Source organism: Ranitomeya variabilis, chromosome 5 (genome assembly GCF_051348905.1).
Source record: "Ranitomeya variabilis isolate aRanVar5 chromosome 5, aRanVar5.hap1, whole genome shotgun sequence".
Taxonomy (NCBI): Eukaryota; Metazoa; Chordata; class Amphibia; order Anura; family Dendrobatidae; genus Ranitomeya; species Ranitomeya variabilis.
This window is the reverse complement of record NC_135236.1, coordinates 15,278,977-15,294,256: the sequence shown is the minus strand read 5'-3', so window position 1 is coordinate 15,294,256 and position 15,280 is coordinate 15,278,977. Positions and strand designations below refer to the sequence as shown.

At 45.7% G+C, this 15,280-nt stretch overlaps 1 protein-coding gene across 1 annotated transcript in view; it reads right to left on the bottom strand.

The window, feature by feature from the left end:
- The window catches only part of LOC143773248 (NXPE family member 3-like), a 157,044-nt gene that overhangs the window by 18,990 nt on the left and 122,774 nt on the right, over window positions 1-15,280 (bottom strand). The window contains exon 3 of the mRNA XM_077260739.1: window positions 3,332-3,552. Coding sequence (XP_077116854.1) covers window positions 3,332-3,552 — 221 coding nt within the window. The remainder of the gene's footprint in view (window positions 1-3,331; window positions 3,553-15,280) is intronic.

Genomic DNA, 15,280 nt, shown 5'->3' with positions numbered 1-15,280 from the left:
ACAGAGCCAAACACCTCGCCAATGTGTCAGTGGGGTCCAGCACCGCCAGCTGTTCCCCTGCTGTGTAGCCGGCAACGTGTCCTGCAAAAGCCACGCAGACACAACAGACCCAAAGCTGCCGCCAGTGCAGGCTTCGGCCTACACTCCCCTCCCCCTGCTCCTCCTCCTCCTGCTCCTCCTCCTGCTGTCCCTGGGCTCTAACACACCGCCAGTTGGGGCCCAGATGTGCTAGCTGCACAGAGAAAAACACCAGCCAATGTGTCAGTGGGGTCCAGCACCGCCAGCTGTTCCCCTGCTGTGCAGCCGGCAACGTGTCCTGCAAAAGCCACGCAGACACAAGAACTGAAATTGAAGGGAACCTGTCCCCCCTCCCCCAGGCGTTTTTACGTTATCCAGCCACCTTGTACAGCGGTAATGCTGCATGTGTGCAAGGTGGCTCAGAAACGTATTCTCCTCGCACATGTGGAACTGAAAACACGTCTGAAATGTGTCCTCTGTGTGACCATTTAACCGTCCCGGTGGTGTGACTTTCCTTTGTAATGACACGCTGCAACCCCCTTGGTAGCGCTGCCCGTCTTCTGGCATCATTGTTTGGCTGCCTGCGCCTCTGCGGCCGCCCTGACCCACACAACGCCCCTCGGTGTCTTATTTATTGGGACTGCGAGGGTGTGATTCATGGGCAGGATCAGTGCATCAGTTCGCCTGTCCCTCCTCTCCTTCCGCCTTCTTCGGACTGTGCGGCTTCATGGCCGTGGCATGCGATAAGGGATCAGATGACGCCGCACAGTCTGAAGCGGGTGTAAGGACCCGAGTGTGAGAGGCCAACATATGTGCTGCGCCAGGCCCTGAATCCCAGCCCCGCAGTGTTTTAACAATGTTAAGACACTGCGGGGCTGGGATTCATGGGCATCGCGAACCGCACCGGCCGACATTACATGATGCCAGAAGATGGGCAGCGCTAACGGCGCTAGGCCAGGGGATAACACGACAGCGCAGACTCCTGTACAGCAAATAACAACGCTCGGGAGGCTGCACCCAGCACCAAGGTGGGATTCTTGACATCTGTGCTGCGTCTCATTACAAAGGGAACTCGCGCCTCCAACACAGTTTGACTGTATAAAGGGCTAAATGTTATACGTGTTTCATTCAGCGTGTGCAAGGAGAAAAATTAAAAGAGCAACCTTTGACTTGTGCAGCACTACTGCTGCATAAGCTGTGGCTCTTCTACTTTCTAACCCCTGAGGGGGGGTTAAAGGTGACCTTTGAAATCGGTTCAAGTAGGCTTCGGCCTACACTCTGCTCCCCCTGCAGAGCCCGGGCTCCAACACCGATCGTTGCTGTCCGGAAGTGCTGGCTGCACAGAGCCAAACACCTCGCCAATGTGTCAGTGGGGTCCAGCACCGCCAGCTGTTCCCCTGCTGTGTAGCCGGCAACGTGTCCTGCAAAAGCCACGCAGACACAACAGACCCAAAGCTGCCGCCAGTGCAGGCTTCGGCCTACACTCCCCTCCCCCTGCTCCTCCTCCTCCTGCTCCTCCTCCTGCTGACCCTGGGCTCTAACAAACCGCCAGTTGGGGCCCAGATGTGCTAGCTGCACAGAGAAAAACACCTCGCAAATGTGTCAGTGGGGTCCAGCACCGCCAGCTGTTCCCCTGCTGTGCAGCCGGCATCGTGTCCTGCAAAAGCCACGCAGACACTTGCTCTTGTACCTTCTGCTCCCCATCCTGGTTCCAGTACCGTCAGCTGGTTCCGGGCAGAGCCTTTGGCTTAGGTGCCTCCCTTTGGTATCCGAGTTCCACCAACGTCAGGTGGTCCTTGGTAGTGCTTTCAGGCACGGGTACCTCCTGCTTAGTAACCGGGTTCCAGTAACGTCAGCTGGTCCTCGGTAGTTCCATTGGCTCTTGGACCTTCGGCTACCCATCCGGGTTCCAGCACCGTCAGCTGGTTCTCGGCAGTGTCTTTTGCTCTTGTACCTTCTGCTCCCCATCCTGGTTCCAGTACCGTCAGCTGGTTCCGGGCAGAGCCTTTGGCTTAGGTGCCTCCCTCTGGGTATCCGAGTTCCACCAACGTCAGGTGGTCCTTGGTAGTGCTTTCAGCACAGGTACCTCCTGCTTAGTAACCGGGTTCCAGTAACGTCAGCTGGTCCTCGGTAGTTCCATTGGCTCTTGGACCTTCGGGTAGCCATCCGAGTTCCAGTTCCATCAGCTGGTTCTCGGCATTTTCTCAGCCTTCTTGTACCTTCTGCTACATTTCCAAGTTCAAGAGACTAAACACAATGACCCAGAAGACCACCCCTAAGATGATGACGACACCAGAGACGACAACCACCGTGATGACGACGACCCTGGAGACGATGACCCCGAAGACCACCCCGATGACGACGACCCCGGAGACGACGACCCTGAAGACCACCCCGATGACGACGACCCCGGAGACGACGACCCTGGAGACGACGACGACCTGGAAGACCGAGAAGCAGAAGAACAAGAGGCTGCAGAACAAAGAGCAGAAGGACATTAAGCATAACACAAAATATCAGAGCAAAAAATATTATGTAAATTATAAGCAGAAGAAGACTAAGCAGTGTATGGGGGTGAGTCCGTTCCTCCTCGTGGTGCCCCTGGATAAAGCCTGATGCTGCAGGCCAAACTGAACGCGGACAAATGTAACTGTTTTGTGACAGGCAGAACGGAAGGTGTAATCTTCAAACTTTTATAGATAACAACTACGGGAATGCCTGTCACAAATAAGAATATGATGAAGAAGTTGAATATGATGAAGATAATAGTAAAATAAAAAGAATATGAACAATGTAACCCAAAAAATAATAGGTAGAAGATGAAGAAGAAGATGAATAAGGTGAAGAAGTTGATGTCAAAGAAGCTGATGATGAGGATAATTAAGAAGAAAGCGTGGGAGAAGTAAAAAAGAAGGTGAAGGGCGTGGAAGTAGTGAAACATCAATATCTGACATAAAAAAAAAAAAAAAAAACATAGTCAAATTCTTTCTAACGCCGAACTTCATAAAAAAAAATAAAAAATCCTGCTATTCTATTACATTGGGCTAAACCTCTGTCCCTTTAATATCTCCGCCACGTCCCCCAATACATCCTACAATATTCTTAGTTGTTTTCCTTCATGTAGAATGAACCTACAAGTGTATAAAGGGTTTATTTTAATTCCGATATTTTCGTCCCATTGACTTGCATTGGGATCGGGTATCGGTATCGGATTGGATTCCGATACTGTGACGGTATCGGCCGATACTTTCCGATACCGATACTTTCCGATATCGGAAAGTATCGCTCAACACTATTAATGACGAATAGTTACCTTACAAAGAATTCTTGCTCTTCTTTACTAAAAACATCCCGAACTCCCCCCGGTCCATGGTCTCGATAAGCATCACATGGCAGCGTTTTTGGACGCTGACACACCCATTTTTCTTCATTATGTTCATCATAATATTCACAAACATCTTGACCAGGAAGATCAACGTTACATTCCACAACTTCTTTTGTTCCATTTTTTACAAAATAGCCATGGAAGAAAAGCTGTAAAAAAAGAGTCACAGGGCAGCAGAACAACAAATGGAGTTAAATTTACTATCAATAAGGAAATAAAAGAAAATCAATTCAGCCTTAATCATATATCTGTATCTACAGGTGAAACCAGAAGTTTCCATACATTATATAAAAAGACACATCTGCAGGTTTTTCTCAATATCTGACATGAAGTCAGAATAAACCTTTCCCGGTTTAGGTCAATTATGATTACCATAAATATGAATATTTGCCAAATGCCAAAATAATGAGAGAGAGAGAGAGAATGTTTTAAGGCATTTTTATTACTTACTGCAAAGTCAAAAGTTTACATACACTAAGATTACTATGCCTTTAAACAATTCTGGACTGCCCATATGATGATGTCATGTGTTTGGAAGCTTCTGTTTTTTTCACAACATTTGAGTTAATTAGAGACAAACCTGTGGATGTGTTGTAATGCAAACCTGAAATACACTGCTTCTTTGTGTAGCATCATGGGAAAGTGTGAAGAAATCAGCCAAGATAGCATTAAGAGAATTGTTGACTTTCACAAGTCTGGCTCATCTTTGGATACAATTTCAAGATACCTGAAGGCGCCTCATTCATCTGTACAAACAATTATATGCAAGTTCAAACAAGATGGGAATGTCCAGCCATCATACTGCTCAGGAAGGAGAAGGGTTTTGTGTCCCAAAGATAAACGTGCTTTGGTCCTACATGTGTATATATGCACTCACGGACAAATTCAAAAGACCTTGCGAAGATGATGGCAGAAGCTGGTAAGATTATGTCAATATCCACAGTGAAACAAGTACTTTATCAACATGGGCTGAAAGGCCACTCTTTCCCAGGAAGAAGCAATTACTCCAAAAGAAACATAAAAAAGCCAAATTAATGTTTGCAAATGCACACAGGAACATAGACCTTAATTTTTTGAGACATGTCATGTGGTCTGATGAAACTAAATTTGAACTATTTGGGCATAATGTCCATCGTCACGTTTGGAGGAAGCTTGGAAGCCTAAGGACACCATGCCAAGTGTGAAACATGGGGGTGGCAGCATCATGTTGTGGGGTTGTTTTGCTGTAGGACAGACTGGTGCACTTCACAAAATAGATGGCATCATGAGAAAATAGGATTATGTGGCAATACTGAAGCAATAACTAAAGAGATCAGCCACGAAGTTACAACTCGGGCAGAAATGGGTCTTCCACATGGACAATGACCAGAAGCAAACTACGAAAATGATAACAAAGTGGCTTCAGGATAACAAAGTCATTGTCTTGGACAGGCTATCACAAAGCCCTGATCTCAATCCTAATGAAAATTTATGGGCAACGCTGAAAAGGCCGGTGCAAGCAGGGCGACCTGCAAACCTATGGGAGATGGTGAGGTCCTGGACTCCACATGGAGTAAAGGACATCCGAGTGACATAAGCAGTTTGAAGGAAGAAGTGGGTGCAAAAGCATAGTGGTCAGACCATAGCTGTTATGATCCAAGTGGTAGAGGATCTCAGAAGTACCAGCTAAGTCCGCAAACACAAAAACCAGCTCATAGGGAGGTGGTAACTTGGCTGACCGTATATGTGATCCTAGCGCAACAACTAGAAGTAGCCAGGGAACGTACCTACGTTGATTCTAGACATCTCGCACAAGCCGGAGAACTAACTAACCCTTTCAGAGAAAATAAGACCTCGCTTGCCTCAAGAGAAAGAACTCCAAAGTTATGATACAAGCCCCCCACAAATAATAACGGTGAGGTAAGAAGAAAAGACAAACGTAAGTATGAACTAGATTTAGCAAAGAGAGGCCCACTAATTAATAGCAGAAAATAGGAAGAGAACTTATGCGGTCAGCAAAAACCCTACAAAAATATCCACGCTGAATATCCAAGAACCCCCACACCGACTAACGGTGTGGGGGGGAGAATATCAGCCCCCAAGAGCTTCCAGCAAAAATCAGGAATCACATTGTAACAGGCTGGAACAAAATAGCAGCAATGCGAATAAACAAAAATAAGAAAGCAAGACTTAGCTTATCTTGCAAAAAGCAGGAGACCAGGAGTCAGGAGCAAACAGACATAGACTGACTACATCGATTCCAGGCACTAGACTGAGTTTCCAGGAAGTCTAAATAGGAACACCCAAGGCCTAACGAACCAGGTGGGTACCAACCTGGAGAAAGCCAATCCAAGTGTCATACCGCTAGTGATCACAAGAGGGAGCCAAGAAATACAGTTCACAACAGTACCCCCCCTTTAAGGAGGGGTCACCGAACCCTCACCAAGACCACCAGGGCGATCAGGATGAGCAGCGTGAAAGGCACGAACTAAATCGGCCGCATGAACATCAGAGGTGACCACCCAGGAATTATACTCCTGACCATAGCCCTTCCACTTGACCAGATACTGAAGCCTCCATCTAGAGAGACGAGAATCCAAGATCTTCTCCACCACGTACTCCAACTCGCCCTCAACCAAGACTGGAGCAGGAGGGTCAACAGCAGGAACCACAGGCACAACGTACCGCTGCAACAAAGACCTATGGAACATATTGTGAATAGCAAACGACACCGGAAGATCCAAACGAAAAGACACCGGATTAAGGACTTCCAAAATTTTATAAGGACCAATAAAGCGAGGCTTAAACTTAGGAGAGGAAACCTTCAGAGGGACATACCGAGAAGACAACCAAACCAAATCCCCAGCACGAAGTCGGGGACCCACACCGCGGTGGTGGTTGGCAAAACACTGAGCCTTCTCCTGTGACAATTTCAAGTTGTCCACCACGTGATTCCAAATCCGCTGCAACCTATTCACCACGGAATCCACCCCAGGACAGTCAGAAGATTCAACATGACCCGAGGAAAAACGAGGATGAAAACCAGAGTTGCAGAAAAATGGCGAAACCAAAGTAGCGGAACTAGCCCGATTATTGAGGGCAAACTCAGCCAATGGCAAGAAGGTCACCCAATCGTCCTGATCCGCAGAAACAAAACATCTCAAATAAGCCTCCAGCGTCTGATTAGTTCACTCAGTTTGGCCATTAGTCTGAGGATGAAAGGCAGATGAGAACGACAAATCAATGCCTATCTTAGCACAAAAAGATCGCCAGAACCTGGACACAAACTGGGATCCTCTGTCAGACACGATATTCTCAGGAATGCCATGCAAACGAACCACATTCTGAAAGAACAAAGGAACCAGATCGGAAGAGGAAGGCAACTTAGGCAAGGGCACCAAATGGACCATCTTGGAAAAGCGATCACACACCATCCAGATGACAGACATTCCTTGGGACACCGGAAGATCTGAAATGAAATCCATGGAAATGTGTGTCCATGGCCTCTTCGGGACGGGCAAGGGCAAAAGCAACCCGCTGGCAGGGGAACAGCAAGGCTTAGCCCAAGCACAAATCCCACAGGACTGCACAAAAGAACGCACATCCCGCGACAAGGAAGGCCACCAAAAGGACCTAGCTACCAAATCTCTGGTACCAAAAATCCCAGGATGCCCTGCCAACACTGAGGAATGAACCTCGGAGATAACTCTGCTGGTCCATTTATCAGGAACAAACAGTCTATCAGGTGGGCAAGGGTCAGGTCTACCAGCCTGAAATCTCTGCAGCACACATCGCAAATCAGGAGAAATGGCCGAAAAGATTACTCCCTCTTTAAGAATACCAGCTGGCTCTGAGACTCCCGGAGAGTCAGGCACAAAACTCCTAGAAAGAGCATCAACCTTCACATTCTTTGAACCAGGCAGGTATGAGACCACAAAGTCAAAACGGGAGAAAAACAGCGACCAACGAGCCTGTCTAGGATTCAAGCGCTTAGCAGACTCGAGATACATCAAATTTTTGTGATCAGTCAAGACCACCACACGATGCTTAGCTCCCTCGAGCCAATGACGCCACTCCTCAAATGCCCACTTCATGGCCAACAACTCCCGATTACCAACATCATAGTTCCGCTCAGCCGGCGAAAACTTCCTGGAAAAGAAAGCACATGGTTTCAACATAGAGCAACCAGAGCCTCTCTGCGACAAAACAGCTCCTGCACAAATCTCAGAAGCATCCACTTCAACCTGAAAGGGAAGTGAGACATCAGGCTGGCACAAAACAGGCGCCGAAGTAAACCGACGCTTCAGCTCCCGGAAAGCCTCCACGGCTGCCGGAGCCCAATTAGCCACATCAGAGCCTTTCTTGGTCATATCCGTCAAAGGTTTAACAACGCTAGAGAAATTAGCAATAAAACGACGGTAGAAATTAGCAAAACCCAAGAACTTCTGAAGACTCTTAACAGACGTGGGTTGAGTCCAATCATGAATAGCTCGGACCTTAACTGGGTCCATCTCCACTGTAGAAGGGGAGAAAATGAAACCCAGAAAGGAAACCTTCTGCACTCCAAAGAGACACTTTGAACCCTTCACAAACAAAGCATTATCACGCAAAACCTGAAACACCATCCTGACTTGCTTTACATGAGAATCCCAATCATCAGAAAAAAACAGAATATCATCCAGATAAACAATCATAAATTTATCTAGATACTTCCGGAAGATGTCATGCATAAAGGACTGAAACACTGAAGGAGAATTAGAGAGCCCAAAAGGCATCACCAAGTACTCAAAATGGCCTTCGGGCGTATTAAACGCTGTTTTCCATTCATCTCCCTGCTTAATGCGCACAAGGTTGTACGCACCACGAAGATCTATCTTGGTGAACCACTTGGCACCCTTAATCCGAGCAAACAAGTCCGACAATAGTGGCAACGGATACTGAAATTTGACCGTGATTTTATTCAGAAGCCGATAGTCTATACAAGGTCTCAAAGACCCGTCTTTTTTGGCTACAAAAAAGAATCCCGCACCAAGAGGGGAAGAGGATGGACGAATATGTCCTTTCTCCAAAGACTCCTTTGTATAAGAACGCATTGCGGCATGTTCAGGTACAGATAGATTAAATAATCGTCCCTTAGGAAATTTACTACCAGGAATCAAATCTATAGCGCAGTCACAGTCCCTATGAGGAGGAAGGACACTGGAACCGGACTCACTAAATACATCCTGATAGTCCAACAAATACTCCGGAACTTCAGAAGGAGTAGAAGAAGCAATAGACACCGACGGGGAATCGCAATGAATTCCCTGACAACCCCAACTTGATACAGACATTGCCTTCCAATCCAAGACTGGATTATGGGTCTGTAACCATGGTAGACCTAAAACGACCAAATCATGCATTTTATGCAGAACAAGAAAACGAATCACCACAGTAAAAACACAACCCATTCTGACGTCTATGATTTTGTCATTCAGTTCTAGTCTGAATTCTATCACATAACATTGAGTCAGGTGTCTGTTCAGACAACACTGCCAGAGGATTAGCAGATTTGCGCTCCCGCAAACGCCGATCTATCTGAATGGCCAGAGCCATAGAATCACTCAGACTTGTAGGAATGGTAAAACCCACCATCACATTCTTAATGGCTTCAGAAAGGCCATTTCTGAAATTTGCGGCCAGAGCACACTCATTCCATTGAGTGAGCACGGACCATTTCCGAAATTTTTGGCAATACACTTCAGCCTCATCCTGGCCCTGAGAGATAGTCAGCAACGCTTTTTCTGCCTGAATTTCAAGATTGGGCTCCTCATAAAGCAATCCGAGCGCCAGAAAAAACGCATCAATATTTGCCAATGCCGGATCTCCTGGCGCCAATGAAAAAGCCCAATCCTGAGGGTCGCCACGCAAGAAAGAGATAACAATTTTAACTTGCTGAGCTAAGTCTCCAGACGAACGAGGTCTCAAAGATAGAAACAATTTACAATTATTCCTAAAATTCCTAAATTTAAATCGATCACCAGAGGAAAGCTCAGGAATAGGTATCTTAGGCTCTGACATAGGAGTACTAGTAACAAAATCCTGAATGCCCTGCACTCGTGCAGCAAGCTGATCCACACTAGTAATCAGAGTCTGAACATTCATGTCTGCAGCAGAGCTTCAAGCCACTCAGAGGAAAAAGGGGAAGAAGAAAAAAAAACTAAACTCTGAACTTCTTTTCTTTTAATCCCGCTTCTGCAATGCATTAAATATTCACTTTATGGCCTGGAATACTGTTATGATCCTAGTGGTAGAGGATCTCAGAAGTACCAGCTAAGTCCGCAAACACAAAAACCAGCTCATAGGGAGGTGGTAACTTGGCTGACCTCATATGTGATCCTAGCGCAACAACTAGAAGTAGCCAGGGAATGTACCTACGTTGATTCTAGACGTCTCGCACCAGCCGGAGAACTAACTAACCCTTTCAGAGAAAATAAGACCTCGCTTGCCTCAAGAGAAAGAACCCCAAAGTTATGATACAAGCCCCCCACAAATAATAACGGTGAGGTAAGAAGAAGAGACAAACGTAAGTATGAACTAGATTTAGCAAAGAGAGGCCCACTAATTAATAGCAGAAAATTGGAAGAGAACTTATGCGGTCAGCAAAAACCCTACAAAAATATCCACACTGAATATCCAAGAACCCCCGCACCGACTAACGGTGTGGGGGGAGAATATCAGCCCCCTAGAGCTTCCAGCAAAAATCAGGAATCACATTGTAACAGGCTGGAACAAAATAGCAGCAATGCGAATAAACAAAAATAAGAAAGCAGGACTTAGCTTATCTTGCAAAAAGCAGGAGACCAGGAGTCAGGAGCAAACAGACATAGACTGACTACATCGATTCCAGGCACTAGACTGAGTTTCCAGGAAGTCTAAATAGGAACACCCAAGGCCTAACGAACCAGGTGGGTACCAACCTGGAGAAAGACAATCCAAGTGTCATACCGCTAGTGATCACAAGAGGGAGCCAAGAAATACAGTTCACAACACATAGCCAGTACATCAGCTGCTAATACTCATTGTGCCGATGAACAGAACACACCAAAGCCAGCTCATAGGAGATTTCTGACAAGACATGGTGCTTTGCACACTGTGCCATCTGGGACTGAAGTGAGGCATAAATGTTCTTAACCTGGACACCACCTGCATGATGAGGCATCTGATTACAAAGCACGAGCTGCAGAGGAGTACATACCTGAAAAAAACAGGAAATATCTGACTCTCCTCCTGATCCCTCTTCTGCTGCCATCTTGTCCTATTCCTTCCACTCACATGTAAATTATAAATGGGCAACAATATGTTGAGATCACCAGAATCACAGTACTTGGTTCCCAGCCACCACTACTTTTCCAAGTGAGCCACCTCTGCACTACACTGACTTGTGCACAAAATCAGATGTGTACTATGCAATGAACAAAAGAGCAGGGATCTACTGTACTGGGAAGACCTGTACAAATTCTCCAGATTTAGTTAATTTAACCAGCACGGAGAGAAATATAACTTTTAATAATAGATAAAAAATGTCTGAATAAAATTCCTAAACACAGAAAATTGGAACAACAGGTTTGAAAAAGGCTCATTTGAGCCGAAACATTGCCACAGCATGTGGGTTTGAAATAAAACTACATTTTTTTCACCTTTAAGCTATGGAGTGCTGCCTGCATTTTTTCCTATGTCTGAATAAAATTCTTATACATATGGACTAGTGACTACCGAGAACTAAAATGCTCGGGTGCTCGTTGCTTGGGTAGAGCAAATTGGAATACTCGGGTACTTGACCCGAGCAACGAGCCCAATGTAAGTCTATGGGAAACCCGAGTATTTTTATCGCGATCCCTCCCCGGGGTCCTTTAAAGGTCTAAAAACATCTGAAAATGATGAAAACACTGCAGAAATGACACAGGAACATCATGGGGATCGCGCCTGGAAGCATTTCTGACTCCAAGGTCACAGCTGTAAGCAATGTTGGCAGAGTTTCATGCCAGTGCACCAAAAAAACATACAAAACAAAACCAAAATGGATTTTGCTGGGAAATATGTTAAGGTCCATCCTTTCCAACCTAATGACTTGTATGTAAGGCAAAATAATTAAACCCAGACCAAAATTGTCCTCCACCACTTGGGCTATGTTCACACCCAGCATTTTTGATGCGTATTTCAACTTTATTATTGCTTTCAACCAATACAAATGCATTCACTGGGAAATGTCATTATAACATTTAACACCCCTAGCTGGCCATGTGGTGTGTGACACATAAGGAGGCACATCATGTTTCATTTATGAAGGAGGGACTCTTAAAATCCCAAAGCCTATTTTTAGAGGGGCATCAGGCGACATTAATATTCTTAAAGGGCCATTATGAAATAGTGGGTCTCCTATGCTGTTATTGCCTATGCAGTGAGTGGCTGGGCTACCAAAAATTATGGCACACCCCAATACCCATTTCATGAGAGGTACAGGAGGACCTCCTGAAAATATTTCTTATGTCATAACTGCAAGGCCTGCCCTGCTACCAAGTCATATACACCCCAATTAGCCTTTGAACCCAGGTACTGGATGGCCACAGGAAAATCCACTTCACATCTTCAGTTGGTCCTGCCATACTGTTTTCTTATGTATTAACTGCTTTCCTGCAATGCTAACAAGTCATATGCACCCCAATAAGCCTTTTATTCCAGGTACTGGATGGCCACAGGAAAACCCGCTTCTCATTCTACAGTTGGTCCTGCCATACTGTTTTCTTATGCATTATCTGCAAGGCCTGCCCTGCTACCAAGTCATATGCACCCCAATAAGCCTTTGAACCCAAATACTGCATAGCCACAGGAAAACTCACTTCACATTCTTCAGTTGGTCCTGCCATATTGTATCCTTATGCATTGAATCCAAGGGCCGCCGTGACCCAAATCCCCCCTAGTAAGAAACATGGAGGAGGGTCTCATAAAAATTGTGCCATTACAAAAGAGCGGTTCTCCTAGACTCGTAATGCCCATACACTAAGTGCATTGGCTGACAAATATTTCCCCATGGAGTGTACATTTAAAAAAAATATATAATGGGGATCATAGACACCATAGCCAAAAAAATTGACTGTCTCTAGCAGCATGGAACACGTGAACCCAGGTGATATAGTGGTGGAAAATATTGAGAGGTGGAGGAAGGCCTCATTAAAAACTAGGTCCAATTTAAAGAAGCGGGTCTCCTAGACTTGTAATGTCCATACACTAAGTGTATGGGCTGACAAACATTTCCCCATGGGGGGTAAATTAAAAAAATATATATTTAATGGGGATTATAGACACCCTTGCCATGAAATTGAGTGTTAACTTGGAACACGTTAACCCTGGTGCTCTAGTGGCGGAGAATGATGAGGAAGACCTCATTAAAAACTAGGCCCAATGTAAAGGAGCGTGTCTCCTAGACTTTTAATGCCCATACACGAAGTTCATAGGCTGACTAACATTTCGCCATGGGGGTTACAGTTTTAAAAAATTATTTATGGGTATCATAGACACCCTTGCCCAAAAATTGAATGGCTGTAGCATCATACAACATGTTCACCATGGTGATCTAGTGGTGGAGAATGAGGAAACATTGATTAAGGCCTCATTAAAAACTAGGCACAATACACACTGGTGCATGGTTTGTGTACGAAGTAAAAGATGAGCTGGCGAGCAAGATCACGGGCCCGCGGCCATGCAAGTGTGCAGAAGCAGGCCCCACAAAGACCACCTGGACAAGTAGAGCAGCCCCAAGGACCCCGGCCAGCAGTCAGATCTCAGCAGCCAGTGCCTGAGCCTTTGCTCATTGGAACAGGGTGCCAGAGAGGTCTGCGGGCAGCAGCAGCAGAGAGATCATCGCCTGAGGTATTCCAAGCATCAGCTGGACTTGCAAAGTGTCGGGGAGCGGGGCAGCCATAGGCGTGACTTCCATGACATCGGGGTGAACACCCAGCAGACTATCGAACACGTTCAAAAATAGAAAGCTGGCGCCTCTGGAACCAAGATTGCTCTTGTGACCATCCACATCAAACTGGTGTCTGACCACAGTGGGCCCTGTACCAGTATCATGTTGACTTCAACCCTGCCATGGAGTCCAAGCATTTGCAGTATGGCCTCCTGTACCAGCATGAAGAAACCATTGGGAAGGAGTCGGCATTTGACAGAACCGTGTTGTTTTTACCAAAAAGACTGAATTAGGTCATCAAGGTGTTCAGCCAAACTCGAAATGGAGAGAACGTGCAGATAACAATCACCCTGACCAATGAGCTTCCACCGACCTCGCCCACCTGCTTCCATTTCTATAACATCATTTTCTGAAGACTCCTGAAGATAATGGATATGAAGCAGATAGGATGCAACTATTACAACCCGAGCGATGCCACCGAAGTCAGAGCCCACCAACTCGCCATCTGCCTGGGGTTTTCGTCCTCCATCCTCCAGTACGAATCCAGCATCATGTTGAGCATTGATGTCAGCCATAAAGTCCTCAGGACCGAGACTGTGCATGACATCATGAGCAGCCTCTACTCTTTGTTTGGCCCTCAGAGGTTCCAGGACGCCTGCTGCAAGGAGCTGATAGGACAGATAGACAAGATCGCCTGGAACATGACTACAGCGTCCACCTTCAAGAAGGCAGATGGAAGCAAGATCAGCTTGGTGGACTACTATAAGAACCAATGCAATGAACAAGTGAAAGACATGATCTAGCCACTAATCGTGAACATTCCCTGGCGGCCCAAGCCACGAGCCACAGACGGAGCCATCGTACTGGTGCCATAATTCTGTAACCTAACAGGTCTGACCAACAGAATGAGAAACGAATTCAACGTAATGAAAGTTCAGGCCGTTCACACCCGTTTACCACCAGAACAGAGGAGCTGCAAGTTGGGAAGTTCTTGAACTACATACACAAGGATGAGAGCGTTCAGAAAGAGCTACGTGACTGGGGGCTGAATTTCTATACCGAACTGCTACAGTTCGAAGGTAGAATCACACCTTCGGAAATAAATCCTGCTAAAAGACAAATCTGCTGAATATAATCCACAGTTTGCTGATTGGTTGCGAGAGCTGAGGGGTCCCGTCCTGATCAGCCCCCAAGATATGAATAATTGGTTTCTCTTTTACACCCAGAAAAATTAGGACACGGCGAATGCTCTTCTGCAGAACCTGTTCAAGATCACGAAGCAAATGCGCATCAAGATGAACTGTATTGGTTGAAGTCGAGGACTTTTTTGGAGGGGTTTTTGGTGAATTTTTGAAAAAAAGAAAGAAAGAGTAGAGCAAAGCTAGCAGACAGAACTAAGCAACTTATGCCTGTGAAGCTGTGATTTTTCCACCACAGATACACCAGGCCTCAGCGTGACATAACAGACTGTATAAATTTTGTGTTGTTTTTTTCTGATTTTTTGAAAAAAATAAATAAAAATGAGTTGAGTAAGGCTAGCAGACAGAACTTTGCAACTTATGCCTGCGAAGCTACGATTTTTCCACCACAGATACACAAGGTCTCAGTGTGACAGAACAGACTGTATACATTTTTGGGGATTTTTGGTGATTTTTTGAAAAAATAGAAAAAGAGTAGAACTATGCTACGTATGCCTGAGGAACTACGATTTTTTCACCACAGATACACCAGGCCGCAACCACAGATAACAGACTGTATAAAATATTTTTGGTTTTTTTGGTGAATGTTTGAAAAAAAAAAGTAGAACAAGGCTAGAACACAGGACTATGATACGTATGCCTGCAAAACTATGATTTTTCCACCACAGATACACCAGGCCGCAGCCACAGATACAGACTCTATCATTTTTTTTCTGTTGTAGGTGAAATTTGCAGAAAGATTAAAAATAA